This window comes from Erpetoichthys calabaricus, chromosome 7 (genome assembly GCF_900747795.2).
Source record: "Erpetoichthys calabaricus chromosome 7, fErpCal1.3, whole genome shotgun sequence".
Taxonomy (NCBI): Eukaryota; Metazoa; Chordata; class Cladistia; order Polypteriformes; family Polypteridae; genus Erpetoichthys; species Erpetoichthys calabaricus.
Genome location: NC_041400.2, coordinates 79,011,208 through 79,027,631, shown reverse-complemented (window position 1 = coordinate 79,027,631; position 16,424 = coordinate 79,011,208). Strand labels below are relative to the sequence as shown.

Sequence of the window (16,424 nt, the reverse complement as noted above, 5' to 3'; positions counted from 1 at the left end):
CACTATTGTAATTTCTTAGTTTCTTCCTTATTGCTCCTTAGTATCCACTGCTCAATTTCAACAGTTTGACACAATCACTGAGAGTATGTCCCACTGGTCACCTTGGTTGCAAACAAGTCCTGCCATCTGTGTGAAAGTTGAAAAAGGAGTCATTATATCCAGCTGAGCCAAAGGAGATCTGTTTTTTCCAGTAACAAACCTTTCTCTGACATCCACGGTACCCTTTTCAATAGCAGAATCTGCTACACTCACATATACAATAACACAACCAAGCTAGTGGGACATCCTGTAAAGCCATTCAAATCATATAGGCTACTTTATTACTGTTCCGTATGCAGCTTGTTACACATATAAAGTGAACAATGATAAAACAGAAAACAAGACTACCTGATACAAGCCAACTATTAATCATAAACTCTAGAATACATTAAAATTACCCAGCAATTAAACTACTATATTGTAATTTCCCAAAAATGTATCTTTCTTATCTTGAGGTGCTGGACTGACAATTTACTCTCTAGTAGCAGGATGCATACTTGACTACACCAAAATACCATGGATGGGTGCTAACACAAGTTTGAGCATTACATTTCCTCTTTCATGTCTCATCCCATGGTTCTGAAATTCCGGGAACATGTGTTGTATCAAAGTGTGGTTGAATGTTGCAAATATAAAACACCATCTTTCTTTCTACCTCGCTATTTACTCTGCCAGTTTTCTTTAAAGCACTCTTTTTTCATGTTCACTGGCTCAGCTCCATTTTTTGTATTCATGACATGTGTCAGGTGAATTGCTTATAAATAGTTGCAGAATCAAAATATAAATTTTAATCTATACATTCCTAATATTTATAACTAATAATATGCACAGCATGTGTTAGTTTAAGAAGATATATTGCAGGTCAAAAGAAAAGGTTGGTTGGCACCCTGCCCAGGATTGATTCCCTGCCTTGTGCCCTGTGTTGGCTGGGATTGGCTCCAGCAGACCCCCGTGACCCTGTGTTCAGATTCAGCGGGTTGGAAAATGGATGGATAGATGGAAGAAAAGGTCTTAATTGATGGTGTTTGATAGCCCTCAAAGATCTGATGATCTTGCAGTCATGGCACCTCATCCTTTACCTACACTATAGTACCTCAACCACCTTAAAAAAAGATTTAAATTTTTTGGATATTGTTTGGAAGGTTAAATGCATTGGACAAATAACTAAACAGTGTGGCGGGCGGCTGGGGGCTATGCCCAGCCGGGATGCCGAGAAGGACCGGGAGAGAGACTATGTCTCTTCCAGAGCACGAGAGGGCAGCCAGGGCGCCCTGGTTTGTGTGGGGGCCACGGGAACTGAGCATGGAAGCTCAACCCTATAACGGACCATGGCCACCGCCAGGGGGTGCCCCGAAGACCCTGAAGCCCTGGACGTCAGCACTTCTGCCACAACCAGAGGTGCTGGCAGAAGCATTACCAGGGTGCTGATGCGGCACTTCCGCCACACCAGGAAGTGCCACAGGAAGGGCACCTGGAGCATGTCTGGGTGGACATAAAAGGGGCTGCCTCCCTCCATTTGTTGGCTGGAGTCAGGTGGAAGAGGATGAAGCTCTGAGGAGAGGAGTGGAGGCGGTGAAGAGAGGACAAGATTGTGAGAGGCCTGGACTGAGGGTGTGTGGTGCAGGGGCACTGGTTTGTGTGTGGGACTGTAAATAGTGTAAATATGGAAAATAAATGTGTTGTGGTATTTACACCATCTGTGTGTGCTTGTCTGTGTCAAGGCTGGTCTCCACAATGGCATCCCAGATGGGACTCTCTGCCTGATACAAGGCAGGGACCCATCGCAAAAAATTATTTTCTGGACAGCCCGACACAGCAGGACAACCCACAAACTTACCGCGGAAGCAGTATGCACACATGCAGGAAGAGAAAACCTGGAGGAGCAGGAGAGCAGCGGACTCCCTGGAGCACACCGTCGCTGCGGAATCCCGGGTTGGCAACATGATGGAGAAGGCCGCACGGAGGTGGTTGCCTCCAGCAGACGGGATCCAGGAGGTAAGTCCCTGGCCCAGCGGCAGTCGGCCCTGGGGGGCCAGCCTGGCCAGACCTTGTTTTTGTGTCTCAGGCAGGGGCTGCCTGGATCCGCATTGGTGGGCGACACATGCCGAGTCGTTGGGCAGTGCCCACGCAGCGGCAGCAGGAAACACAGGGGAGGAGGAACCGCTGCAGCTCAAAAAGCCGCAGCAGCAGAGGAGCTACCAGGAGGCTCGCCACCACATCAGGGGTCAGAAGGAGAAGATGGCGGAGAACTGGAAGTCCCTCCCCGAGTCTGGCAAAGGATTGGACGGTGTGTGTTGTGTGCCCACCAATGATTAGATCGGAGGCGGGGCCAACAAATGTCCATCCTGAGCCAGGGCAGGACCCGACTGAGCTGAGGAGAAAGCTCCATGGCACACAGCCGGCGCATAGGTCTGAACATGCAGTAAGTCCACCGCCGGCTGACGTTCTGTGCTTGCTGGCGGATCTGTGTGAGCTGGAGGATTGCCTTCAGCCCACAGAGTTGCTATTTCAGACAATATGCGCCCTCCGGGAAGTAGTGAAGAACCTGGGAGGGAAGGCGATCGCGTCACTGAAGACTCTACAGCAGTGGATGAAGCGGCGCGACGCTGGATTCTCCAGCCGGAGAGACGCGGCGGTGCAGGTAGGTAAAACCGGCACCGTAAAAAGAAAGGGAGAACCTAGCGAAAGGAGCCGTGATGTTTCTGATTGGACTCAAGGAGCAGGGTCTCCGATAGTGGACGCAGCAGTGATGGGCGATCGTGTGGTGAGGGCAGAGTGATCGAGAGGGCAGTCAGGATACCGGCTGATGTGTGCCAGGTGTCCAAGGGTCTTATGCCCATAGCCTGTGTTGGTCTCACACCACTCTACAGGGACGCAGACTGCATGGGGTCTCTTCCTTTCCCATAGGGAGAACCAAACCATCAAGGTGCCCCAGAGAAAGAGGAGGACCCGGGGGAAGAAAGCCGGCTCCTCCAATAAAGGAGGACGCGAGGCTGGGAGGGAAGCCCCGAAGGCAGCTGAGAAGACAGGGGTGCGAGTGGTCGCGTCAGATGTCCCAGTATGGGGGGCACGGAAACCTTGGAGGGGGTGTCGAAGTGGCGAGAGCCAGGGTGCCGGTTGATGAGGGGAGCATTGCCGATACGAATTAAAAAGAAACACCGAGTGGTGGCGTCAAGGCAACATCTCCGCCCCTTGTTCTAGCTTGTGTTTTACAGGACTGGACCCTGAACTGGAGTGTGTCGGCTCCCCACCGTGGGAGACCTGCCCTCACGGGATGGGCCACTGGCCCCTACAGGTCTCAGCTGACGGAGGGGCAATGTGGCGGGTGGCTGGGGGTTGTGCCCAGCTGGGACACCGAGAAGGACCAGGAGAGGGACTATACCTCCTCCGGACCACGAGAGGGCAGCCGCCCTGGTTTGTGTGGGGGCCACAGGAACTGAGCATGGAAGCTCAACCCAATAAGGACCCATGGCCACCGCCAGGGGGCACCCTGAAAACCCTGAAGCGCTGGACATCAGCACTTCCACCACACCAGTAAGTGCCACAGGAAGCTCATCAAGGGGCACCTGGAGCATGTCCAGGTGCACATAAAAGGGGCCGCCTCTCTCCATTCGTCAGCTGGAGTCGGGTGGAAGAGGACGAAGCTCTGAGGAGAGGAGTGGAGGTGGTGAAGGAAGGACAGAATTGTGAGATGGCCTGGACTGAGGGTGTGTGGTACAGGGGCACTGGGTTGTGTGTGGGACTGTAAATAGTATAAATATGGAAAATACCTGTCTGTGTCGAGGCTGGTCTCCACAACAGCAATAGTACTTTAGAGAACTTTGTTGAGAATACTGTGACTGGTTTACAAACACCGGCTTTTTAAATATTGAAGAGTCCTTGTGGTATTATGGTGAAATAAGTGACATTATCCTGGTGCTGCGGTGCATTGCAGAGTAATGTAAAAAAAACTTTTGATATAAATGTATTTTAAATTTCCCTGGGTACATACAAGTGTTGTGACACTCTTAAAATAATTTTCCTTAATGCAAAAAGTATGTAAGATGCCAAATTTAGTGATGATTGGAAATTCTAAAGAGTATGAATGTGTTTGTATGTGTAAGTGGGCCCTGTGATTGATTGGTGTCCTGTCTAGGCCTGGTTCCTGCCTTGTGCACGGTGCTTTCAGAATAGGCTTCCTCCTTCCAACAGCAATGTAGTGGCATTCTATATTGTTAACATACATAAACAACAATGCTCACAAGATATAGTGTTCAAATAATTATCTACAAAATTACAGATGTTCCAAAGAGTCCAGTAAGAGGAACAAATGGTATTTTTACAAAAATAAAAAAGTATCACTTTTATATACTATATTGAATATTAAAACTTTTTTTTATTTTGCTACATGGTTATTTTGAAAACATATGGCATATTAAAATCTCAACTTTGTTTAATTAAAGATTCTACTATGGAAAAGTTATTAAGAATTACTGTGCAAATTACTGTGCAAACAGTCTCTTATAATTATTAAAAATGCCAAGTCATCATTGTATATATGGAAGATTTAGACAACATACAGGAAGCAACCCAGGCAAAGATCCAGCATTCTTTTTTATTGTTTCATCACAAACATTGAATTAATTTTTTGTTCATTTGTTGTTTTATGTTATTTTGTTCTATGGTTTCATTTTGTAAATACCTTGCAGTACTTCCCAAAAACTAGACCTTTCAAACTATGTTGTCAGCTATATCACCGATGAGGTCTGAAGTTAGATGATTAATAGGGGGGCAGAAATGGGTAAAGCCAAGAACCTCACCTAGAACAGGGATACTAGGACTGATCTGTAAATTCATATGTATAAGATGGCACTTATCTTATTATAGCAAATATCTGATGACAAGTGCTATGCCTGGTAACAGATACCACTAAATTTAGAGAAATGAATGTGAGAGATTTAGACACACTAAATCCTCCATATCTGATTTCAAATTAAACTGACATCCTCTTGCCCATACTAGGCTTACATTTCAGGATGTTTCTTATTAAAACAATTATATAGTTAGCCCTCTGATATCAAGAACGTAGTCACACTGTAAGGTACAAGTGCAACACACTAAATCAATGGTGGCAATGTTTTACATTCATAAAGTGTAAAGTTTCTTTTTTTTAAGTTTCATAATACTGAAAATGTTTTTAACTAAAATTTACATCACTGAATTAGTTTCAGTTTAATGTGGAGTCAAAATGTGGCTATTAAATTATAATAATTTGTACTCACCCCAGATCCCATTTTGATTATTGACATTGATGGTTATATGGCTGTGTTCAAATACTGCATCCTTGTAGTGGAAAGTGACTTCATCAAAACAGTTTCTGTTTCTAGAATATGAATCACTGGGTAGTACCATGAATATTGATTTTGGGTGGATAAAATACATGATCCCAACATTACTCAGAAAATAATGTCTTAATGCAATGTTCTTGTTATTGTTATGATTTCCTACATTTAACATCATATTATGACTTGAACCATTTCAAGATGTTTGTCTTATTGTGGAGTATTACAAACATTTAGCACAGTCCATGATTAATAATAAAATGGAAGCTTACACAGCCTTTTCTATTAACCTATTTTATTATTGTTAATAATTTGGTGCTCATACACTGACTTGAGAGTACAAATGGTTGCCATTTTAATATATACATATGAATTATGTATGTTTACCCTGTACGACATTTGCATTAAATTGTGTTGAATAATTTTGTGATGTAATTGAGATGTACCATTCTTCACAGCTTGGTCATTCTCCATTTTTATTTTGATCTTTCTTAATAAAGATGGTGGGTTTCCAAACTTTTGGAGGAATATTTATAATGTTGTTATACGTCAACGAACAATGTTTCCCTTTCATTAAGTGCGTTGTTATATATTGCCTGAAATGTGGTACAGACATGCATAGATAGATAGATAGATAGATAGATAGATAGATAGATAGATAGATAGATAGATAGATAGATAGATAGATAGATAGATAGATAGATAGATAGATAGATAGATAGATAGATAGTGTGGAATAATAAAAATTTTAATCAATATATTAAATAATAGTTGAACAAAGAATCTTGGGCTGAGGGCCTTTTAACCTAGTCAACGTGACTACACCTTAGTGCAATAGATATTTTTGTACTTAGTAATCTATGTGCGTTTGGGTGGATGGAAAATATGTTATGCAAACCAGCTGATTGCTAAGAAAATGTAAGTGTAAGAGTTCTTTGTGTTAACCATATGAATGCATTAAGTTTGTTAAGGTATGTGATGTGAGAAAGTTAAGGGTTATTAAGCATTAAACCCTAGGTGTAGAAAATAGCTAAAACAATAACAGCATACAGTAATCCCTCGCTATATCGCGCTTCGACTTTCGCGGCTTCACTCTATCGCGGATTTTATATGTAAACATATTTAAATATATATCGCAGATTTTTTGCTGGTTCGCGGATTTCTGCGGACAATGGGTCTTTTAATTTCTGGTACATGCTTCCTCAGTTGGTTTGCCCAGTTGATTTCATACAAGGGATGCTATTGGCAGATGGCTGAGAAGCTACCCAACCAGAGCGCATATTACCTATTAAATAAAACTCCTCAAATATATTGTGAGCACGGGGGCTGTTCGCACCCCTAGAAGATACGGCCGCTCCTCAAAAAACACTGAAAGATTACCTTCTCTTCCTTGCTGGGCTTAAATGTGGCTGCTTTGTCAAGCGATATGCTTCCTGCATGGTGCTTCGCATACTTAAAAGATCAAACAGCACGTATTGATTTTTGATTGTTTGCCTTTCTCTCTCTCTCTCTCTCTCTCTCTTGCTCTGACATTCTCTGCTCCTGACGGAGGGGGTGTGAGCAGGGGGGCTGTTCGCACCCCTAGACGATACAGACGCTCATCTAAAAATGCTGAAAGATTATCTTCACGTTGCTTCCTTTCTTGCAGCTGATTTGTCAAGCGACATGCTTCCCGCACGGTGCTTTGCATACTTAAAAGCTCGAATGGCACGTATTGATTTTTAATTGTTTGTTTTTCTCTGTCTCTCTCACTCTCTCTGACATTCTCTGCTCCTGACGGAGGGGGTGTGAGCAGGGGGGCTGTTCGCACCACTAGACGATACGGACGCTCCTCTAAAAAAATGCTGAAAGACTACCTTTACATTGCTCCCTTCCTAGCAGCTGCGTTGTCCGGCGGTGCTTCGCATACTTAAAAGCCCAAACAGCCCTATTGATTTCTGATTGTTTGCTTTTATCTCTCTCTCTCTCTCCGACATTCTCTGCTCCTGATGTGCACTCCTTTGAAGAGGAAGAGATGTTTGCATTCTTTTAATTGTGAGACGGAACTGTCATCTCTGTCTTGTTATGGAGCACAGTTTAAACTTTTGAAAAAGAGACAAATGTTTGTTTGCAGTGTTTGAATAAAGTTCCTGTCTCTCTACAACCTCCTGTGTTTCTGTGCAAATCTGTGACCCAAGCATGACAATATAAAAATAACCATATAAACATATGGTTTCTACTTCACGGATTTTCACCTTTCACGGGGGGTTCTGGAATGCAACCCCCGCGATCGAGGAGGGATTACTGTATCTCAAAAATAAAGGGAAGTAGGCCTAACCACAAAGATTACCAGTAACTGGGAAGTAGGCCTAACCACAAAGATTACCAGTAACTGTATTTCAGGTGAACTTTATATGCAAAAAAAGTAATCTTTAAAATGCATGGGAGAAGTCTTATCGCTCAATAATAATCAGAAATGCTTGCGTAAACTTTAAGCTAGAAGTGATGATTTTATCTAAGTCATGTGTCTGTTACTCAGGGGTTGGCATGATGCGTACGTGACTGAAATAATATAAAAAGCCTGCTGTGAAAATTGTAAAGGTAGGCTGTGTCGTGATACTGTTAGTGACAAGCTGACAGGCTCTGTCCAGTCTCTCTGCTCACCAAGAATAAAGAAATTGCTTTTTTATTCTACATCTGCTGTCTGCCTGCTGTTTGCCTCGAACCTTCGTCCACAATAGATAGATAGATAGATAGATAGATAGATAGATAGATAGATAGATAGATAGATAGATAGATAGATAGATAGATAGATAGATAGATAGATAGATAGATAGATAGATAGATAGATAGATGCTCTTGATGTCAGTGGGGGAAGCAATTGAAAATCCACATGCTGAAATGCCCAATGGCGACCACACATCAAAATCAAAACTGAGAAAAGACCCAGTGTCCACTTGCAGCATTGCTAAGAGTATAATGAACTCTCTGTTAAGGAGCAAAGTCACCCAGGGGCATGTGTAAGTCTTAATCCAGCATTGTCAATGATGCAATGACTGAGTCCCATGATATTACCCGCATGTGACTGAATATCATTTTCCAATCTGTCCTTTGAAAATGGCCGTTAAGAATCATTTCAGCCACCAGGTTCCCACTGCTGTCTAATAACAGTTAGAAATCAGATCAGACCTGCCCAATGATGCATGTTATTCTAACATATAAATTGCAATAAGATAATAAAGACAGAGTGTTGGGGCACCATTGGGGAAACCCTGCATAATTGAAAATATTTTGTTTTCAAAATAAAGCATGTAAAAATACAAAATAAAGTCTTCTCAGATCAGAGACCTATTCTGACTGCCCAAGATGGTTGTTCTTCTGGTCGTATGGTGCCTGGGCATGAAGAGGCTGGCCCAGGCAGATGGACACTGGATGTGACATTGGTTGTGGAGAGCTGTCAGTCTTCCAGTCTGCAGCGGGAGGAAAAGAGAGAATTTTATTATATATTGCCATCTCCTGGAGTGGCAGAGAATTACCTTCATCAAAGCCCTTAAACTTGCTCCCATTTCCACACACATGACCAAATCAGACCAGCACTTAATGTGAGTTACAGGGCATTCAAAATAAACTGGATTCATTGGAAGGTCTGTGTTGAAAATTTTCCAGGTTAAAAGACCCATTAAAGACCTTTAAGAAATGCTTTGCATGTTTTATATACAATATATTCAATAATCTGCTTGTTATAATATATAAAGGGAAATAAATGTTTAATTATTCTAGAAAGTTGATTCAGTTCATCTGGACAGATGAACTGAATCAACTTTCTAGAATTTCCTTACCTGGATTATTGAGCATGCATCGAGACAATGTTTAATTATATTTCATATTTAATCTTAAGAAAATATATTTGAACAACATATATTTTATATTATATTGAAAGATATGTCCACATACATTTGGATGTATTGCAATGTATTTCAGTTTTGCAATGGAATATAAGAATATTTGTTTCAAAGGTCAGAAACCAAGACAAGAATGTGATTGCCTATTTTATTGCAACTTCCATTGTATCAATGGTGCAATGATCAAGGTCAAGTGACCTTCAAGATGGAGTCACATAAATTTAAAAAAAAAACTAAGATGTTACTGAGAATCAGCTTCTAAATTACAAGCTAAAACATGAAAATAATATCATAATTTGAATCCTCATGTTTAAAACCCCCAAAATAGACAAAACATAAATAAAAATAAACAATAATACTGCATATATACCCACCAAATCATGATACACATACTAAAAGTGTAAAGCACAGTAAAATATCTTTCCACCCATCTATTATACATGCACATTTCTTTCCTTTTAGAGTCATCTAAATTTAAACGCTATTTTGTTGGAACGGGCCTAAGACAGGAACCTATCCCAAAAACTGAACCTAGCTATTATAGTGAACATTAATGTACTCACTAAGCATGAACATCATTGTGAGAGGAAAAGAGAGAAAATTCAATTAGACATTGTGTTTCAGGAGTTAGTAGCATGCAAAAGGCTGTCGACTTCATGTTTTTATGTAATAGAGATGTTAAATGTATTATATACATTTCTTCATACTATCAATTATTGAAAATGTAATTTTGGAGTAAAGTGTATTCAAATTGTAATTTAAGAAAATAATCAAGGAGTTCTTCATCCAAGCAGTCCTTTTGATCTGGAATAAACTACCAACACATGTAAATAAATAAGAAACATTATTTGTTTTGTTATTTTGTTTATTTTAAGAATCACAATTCAATGAATGAGACAAAGAACAACAAAGAATTAAACCAATACTACTTTGCAAACACATTTCCATATCAAACCAGTTCAGGTAAATATTAGCTCATACTCAACTCAAAAATACCAATATTAAAGTGCAATATAAATAAAATTTATTATTATTATTATTATTATAATATGTAGTAGTCCCTGTTATATGCTGAAACATGAAAAATCATCTCTCTATTATAATAAAATCATCCTGCGATGAGACAAGACTTTTTAGCCTGGGACGAGATGTGAAGTTTTCAGAGAGATACTTTCACGTCCCATGAGACAAGACTTTGTGCCAACAGATTTAACCACACCTGGGGCCGGAAATAAAAGACAAAGAGTAGATGACAAAGTAGAACGCCGTAAAGAATTCAAAAACGTTGGCACAATACACATGCAGAGCAGGTTAGAGATAATGAAAGTACTAAAATTCGAAAGTCTCAAAAAAATGGTAGTAAAGATCGCATTAGCACTAACAAATGGAAATTATTATTCGGTGAAATAATGGAACAGCGAAAATAGATCTAATATATTGTTCGGATTTAAACTTTAAGTCGGAGACTTGTAGATTGTCTAATTTGTGTTGCCATCAGGGAAAAGTAGAGGCATATCTGTGAGAAATGAAAGATTTGTTGTTTGGTGAAATCCACATATGCAAGTGGCAGAGATGCGAAGTGGCTGGTGCGTAGAACAGGCTGGGGGGGGGGGGGGGGGGGGGGTTTGCTGAGCGAAGCAAGCTGGGGGCAAAGCCCCCTAGTATGTTTATATTTTGAAAAATATACTGCAATATACAAAACTGATAATAATTTACATATTTTTCAAAATATTTCAGTATACTGTAAGGCACTGTAGTATATTTTCCTTCAAGTATGTTGCAACATTTTTTAAAATATATTTACAGTATATTAGTAGCAATACACTATAGATAGATAGATAGATAGATAGATAGATAGATAGATAGATAGATAGATAGATAGATAGATAGATACTTTATTAATCCCAATGGGAAATTCACATTAGCTTACTTATATTTCATTTTTGTTAAGGCTAGTTAGCCAGAGTAGTTAAATGTAAAATTTACTGATTTGATAAAATTAACAATTAAATTCATACAAATCACTGGAATTCTCATATACGATTCATTTTGTCATTAACACAGATGCTTTCAGTCCATTTCAATTGAACTATGATCACTTTGTAAAACATTTTTTTCAGTAGAGGTATTGAACACTTGAGCACTTTCCAGTCAATAGTTGGTTAATAATAATGGCATCACAACTGCAGCTCACAGATTATACCATTCCAGCTGGAAGAGGGAGAGATGTTCAAATCATTTGGTATCATTTTTATTTGATGCCATGAGGAAAATCTCTTAATCCATTCATTTTCACTTCAATTCACCCACTAACTTCTATGGTAGATACAAAATGATATTTGTTCTTAAGATATTTTCAGTGCTTTCAGTGTCATTTTGTTCCTCATAAAACTCAACCTATTTCCTGATAACACCCTACCTAAATAAAATGGAAACTATTAGAAAGCAGAATGAAATTAAAGCAACAAGAATGCAGAATGAAAAAATGCCATTTATAGTGGAATCACTGGTGAGCCGTTTCTAATGTAATAAAGTTTTAAAATATCTTACCAGTTATTTAATTTAATATAAAAGTAAAATTATATAAAATTATTAGAGATGTAGTCTTATTAGTGTATATATATATATATATATATATATATATATATATAAAATGGTAGAATATTAACCCCTTACTCAGTTTCCAATGATTTTGTTTTAGTGCTCCATTTCTTTTTTTTTTTTTTTGATTATTATTACTCTTTACAACGGAATTGCCCCAGGATTTTTAAAAGAACAGTGAAAACTGTATGTTATGAATTTTTCCATCTCTCTGTGATCAATGGGATAATTTTTGTGTCAAGTGTGGCAACAGGCAATAGTGGTGTTTGTCTGTGTATGTGTATCATACCTTGAGTTGTGATCAGTAACCAGAAACATATATCTATCCTGGGTAGATTTTTTAAATGACACAAAGTGTCTCAAAGTCAAAGTATTAAGAAAAAAGTATAAAAAATTACTTTATGCCAGAAATAGGAGTAAACTACGAGGGACATTTAAAAAGTTTCCACATTTTTATATTTTCACTGGAAACGGTGACAGTGGGAGGAGTAGTAATTGGGCATTAAAAAGTGGATGTTTAGATGTTTATCAGTATTTTGGGCTCTTTTGGTATTAAAGAATAAAGTTACAAGGAACTCTGAAGTCTCTCAAAGCAGCCACTTTTATTCATTATTTTTGCAACATCATTTTAGGATCATCATTGTCACATGTACAGAGCAGAGCGAAACCCTTTCATGCACCCTCTGATGTGGCATCATGATCAATTTTTCATACATTTATTTCTACATAGAAGAATGTCATTGAAACCATCTCTACTTTCATTCAAATTTCAACCTGGTCCAAAACTGTTCATTTTTAGTTTGGTAACAGAAGTTTTGGATTGTATATAGAATAGAACATTATTATCAGAATACTGTTAACACAGTATATTTTTGTAATTGTACTGTAATGTCCCAATATTGTGGATCTGAATGTTAATTGTTTTGCATTCCCGAACAGTTAGATAATAATTATAATGTCAGCAGGTAAAATAACCATTTCTTAAACCCCTCTCAATGAAATCAGAAACCCAATGGAATTTTGGAAACCCTCTCTGTTAAATTCTACCCAAAAAATAACACAAATGTCCAAAGAGATAACATGAAATATACACTTTGTCACAAACTCCACAAACAGCCATAGCAAATAGCAAAGTTTGGGGCAGCCACCCGTATATTTGGTTTCCTGGCTGCAAATTGAGTTTTAAATAATAGCACTGCTGTGCACAAAACCGAGTCCAAAACAGAACTGAGGGAATAGGTAAAAGGTGGAGGCTTTTAAAGGGGAAGACAGGAAGTGAGGTCAAAGGGGTCGGGCTTATGAGGGTCTTCAACCATAGGCTCGAGCCTGGACGTGACATCACAGGGGCCAGAGCCTGCAAGGTCTTTTTCCATAGGCTCGGACCTGGAAGTGACGTCAAGAGGGCCAGGTGGAATCTCCCGTGAATGGTCTACAAGAAAGAGAGAAAAAGAGTCAGTGCACTCTGCCACATCCTGGTCTGATTCGGAATTGCCCTTTCTCAAGCCCTTTAGCTGACTCCCATGTGCACGTATGTGACAACTTGTAATGGGCAGCCAGGATGCTTACCCGGACCGGGATGATGGAGGACAGCCCTCCTGGTTTGCTACACTGCCACAGAGCAGGGAAGCTCAACCCTGCTGTGGCTCATGGACACCGCCAGGGGGCGTGTGGAGAACAGCTGAGCCGTCTTGTGCAGGGCTGCCGTCTCACTCAGAAATGTAGCCAGAAGCCAATCATGGAACAGCTGGAGCACTTCTGGGTCCTCTATTAAAGGAGACAGCTGCTACAACTCTGTGAGCCGGAGTGGCAGAGGACAGAGCTTGGAGGAGAGCAGAGGAATGGAGCCTGCTAGAAAAGAGGAAGAAGGGATTGAGTACTGTGGGGATTGGTGCACTGTGTGTGCTGTGCAAGTACTAAAAATAAAGGTGTGTTGTGTGACAACGGCGTGGTGTCTGTCTGTGATCCGGGCTGGTCTGTTACACACTATATGGATGAAGGTTTTTTCTGACAATAAAATCTAAAGTTTTTGGACACCCTATTCCAAAACAATGGACATTAATATGGATTTGCAGCAAACAATTTGAGATTATGACACTCTTCTGGGCAGGCTTTCCAAAAAACTTTGGAATGTGCCTGTAGGAATATGTGCCCAATCAGCCAAAACAGCATCAGTTAGGTCAGGTATTACAGTTTTTTTTCAATTGCTAAGACAGATTCTGCAATACTGAAGTCGCTTTCTCAAAACTTTTCATACAGCCTGCAATACCAACACACAGCCTGATCAAACAGTTAAGCCCTCAGTACAAATTGCACTACAGCCACCAAAACAGTTAAGCTCTCCTCTAAAATGCACTACAGCACCAAAACAGTAGCACTTTATGTCATTCTGGAACAACACTACATCATACACAAAACAAAAAGCCTACAAAACACAAACAACAGACAGCATTACCTAAAATGTAATATGGATCGTCATGAAAGTATCGTCTGTAAAGTAACAAGTTTGATGTTATTTGTCGCAAACATTGTATTACAAAACAGAACAATTTTGTACTCTATAAAATGTCCAGGAATAAGCAAACCACGCAGCAGTATATGTCAATTGACTTTACATTACTTTACATTACAGTAGCATACATTACTACATACATAGCTCTATATATCTTTGTGGTATATTGTACTTCAAAAGTTTGTATGGAACTTGTAAGGAAGACAGCCTTATTTGGAGCTGCATACAGCTGATCAATTAGAGGCACAATCCTGCTGGAGCAACTCTGGCTTACAAGGGTCTTGCTCAATGGCAAGGCAGTTGGGCTTGGACAGGGTTTGTACCCTGGACTACTATGTTCATAATGTTTCACCTTCAAAGCCACAACCACTAAAGAATGAGACACAACAGTTTTATATTGAATAGACCTCTTACCTGGACATATTGGTATCCGAGTTCTTTCACTTGTTCACTGATCCTCTCAAAGGGGACAGTGTATAAGCGCTTCATGGTTTGTTTATGCTTTTGTAGCACTCTGGCATTTATTGCTGTGCTGATACTTGTCACATTGTCAAACACTGTGTTGTCTGCCAGAACTCTGTCCCAGATTTCATGGAGTCATATGGCATTGTCAGCAGTGACCATGTCAACAATAGCAGTTTTCTTGAACATCATTAAAAATTCTGCTTCTGCCCCCTGTGCAAGTTAATCTTTCTATCCTACTGTGAAGACAAAAATCAATAGTCAATACATGTCAATCAACTGTATATAGCACATACTGTAATGAGCTATTCTGACACTACAGATGACTGCATCCTACCTGCTGGTTTGGTGAAATATTCTTATGATTACTGCGACTGCGGCTCGCTGCAGATTTGGCTGCACCTGTAACCCTGCTTCTCTGTGTTATGTATTGAAATAAATGTAATAATGCTTGGTAGTATTCCTAGGCAGCAGGTGGCACGACATTGAAATTAACAGATATCTTTGCACAAGTGGTTGCAGAAAATTCTTAGTAAAATACGAATGTGCAGTTAACATAATTTCTGGCCTCAGTGTCTATCATTGAATGTCTGCCATCATCAGCCTCAAATTACCGGACATAATAAACTGGCAACGAGGATAACAAAGTTGACGCCCAGTGCGTGAGTACATCTCTTTGTGACAGCAGCGGGAACTTGTATTCAGTATAAAAAAATTTGTGGTAATATCGCTGCGATGCCTGGGCGCATCAACAATTTTGATGAAAATGTGGAGCAGTGGACCACATATTTCGAGCGTTTCGAAAGCTTTGCATTAGCTAATGATATTGTGGAGGACAAACTGGTGCCCGTAGTATTAAGTGTAATTGGATGCACGATTTATGGTTTGCTGCATAGCCTTTTAGCACTGGAAAAACCAAAGGACAAAACTTTTGACCAGAATAAAGCAGCACTACAGCAGCATTTTTCTCCAAAGCCTTTGGTGATATCCTACTTGGCAATAGTCACATCTCGTCTCAAGATTTTCTTTTATAATTGAAAGATGTTTGGCCCAGAAATATTTTAATTATTTATAGGTGTACAGTTCATTGATTTATGACATTTCCTGTAATCCATATTCTATTTAATACAAAAAAGGTATAAATAATAAAACAATTAAGATAAATCATAAAAAAAGAAACTGGTTACTATTATTCAGTATTTTAGACTAAATCAGTGCAATTTATTGTATACATTTCTCCTGTTTTTTTCTGTATGTACTTGGTTTTCTAATAATTTGTAGAACCACACTGCTTGGCCTAAAAAAATGGATAGTTGTACCTCTGATAGTTTTCCTGGTAATTACATTTTCCTAACCCAGTTTATTTGTTGTATAATTGTCGTATTGCTCTGATTTTTTGTGTTTTGTTTAAATACTTTAGTATTTAGCTCATATTATCCATTTGGTTATCTTCTTTAAGGTACATGCAAACCATCCATCTATCCATCCATTATCCAACCTGCTATATCCTAACTACAGGGTCACGGGCGTCTGCTGGAGCCAATCCCAGCCAACACAGGGCGCAAGGCAGGGAACAAATTCCGGGCAGGGCGCCAGCCCACCGCAAGGCGC

At 39.8% G+C, this 16,424-nt stretch overlaps 1 protein-coding gene across 1 annotated transcript in view; it reads right to left on the bottom strand.

Moving 5' to 3' along the window:
• Positions 1 to 5,475, bottom strand: part of LOC127528848 (uncharacterized) — a 199,433-nt gene extending 193,958 nt beyond the window's left edge. Inside the window, exon 1 of the mRNA XM_051930123.1 lies at positions 5,301 to 5,475. Coding sequence (XP_051786083.1) covers positions 5,301 to 5,327 — 27 coding nt within the window. The 5' untranslated portion in view covers positions 5,328 to 5,475. The remainder of the gene's footprint in view (positions 1 to 5,300) is intronic.
• Between the last annotated feature and the right edge of the window lie 10,949 nt (positions 5,476 to 16,424).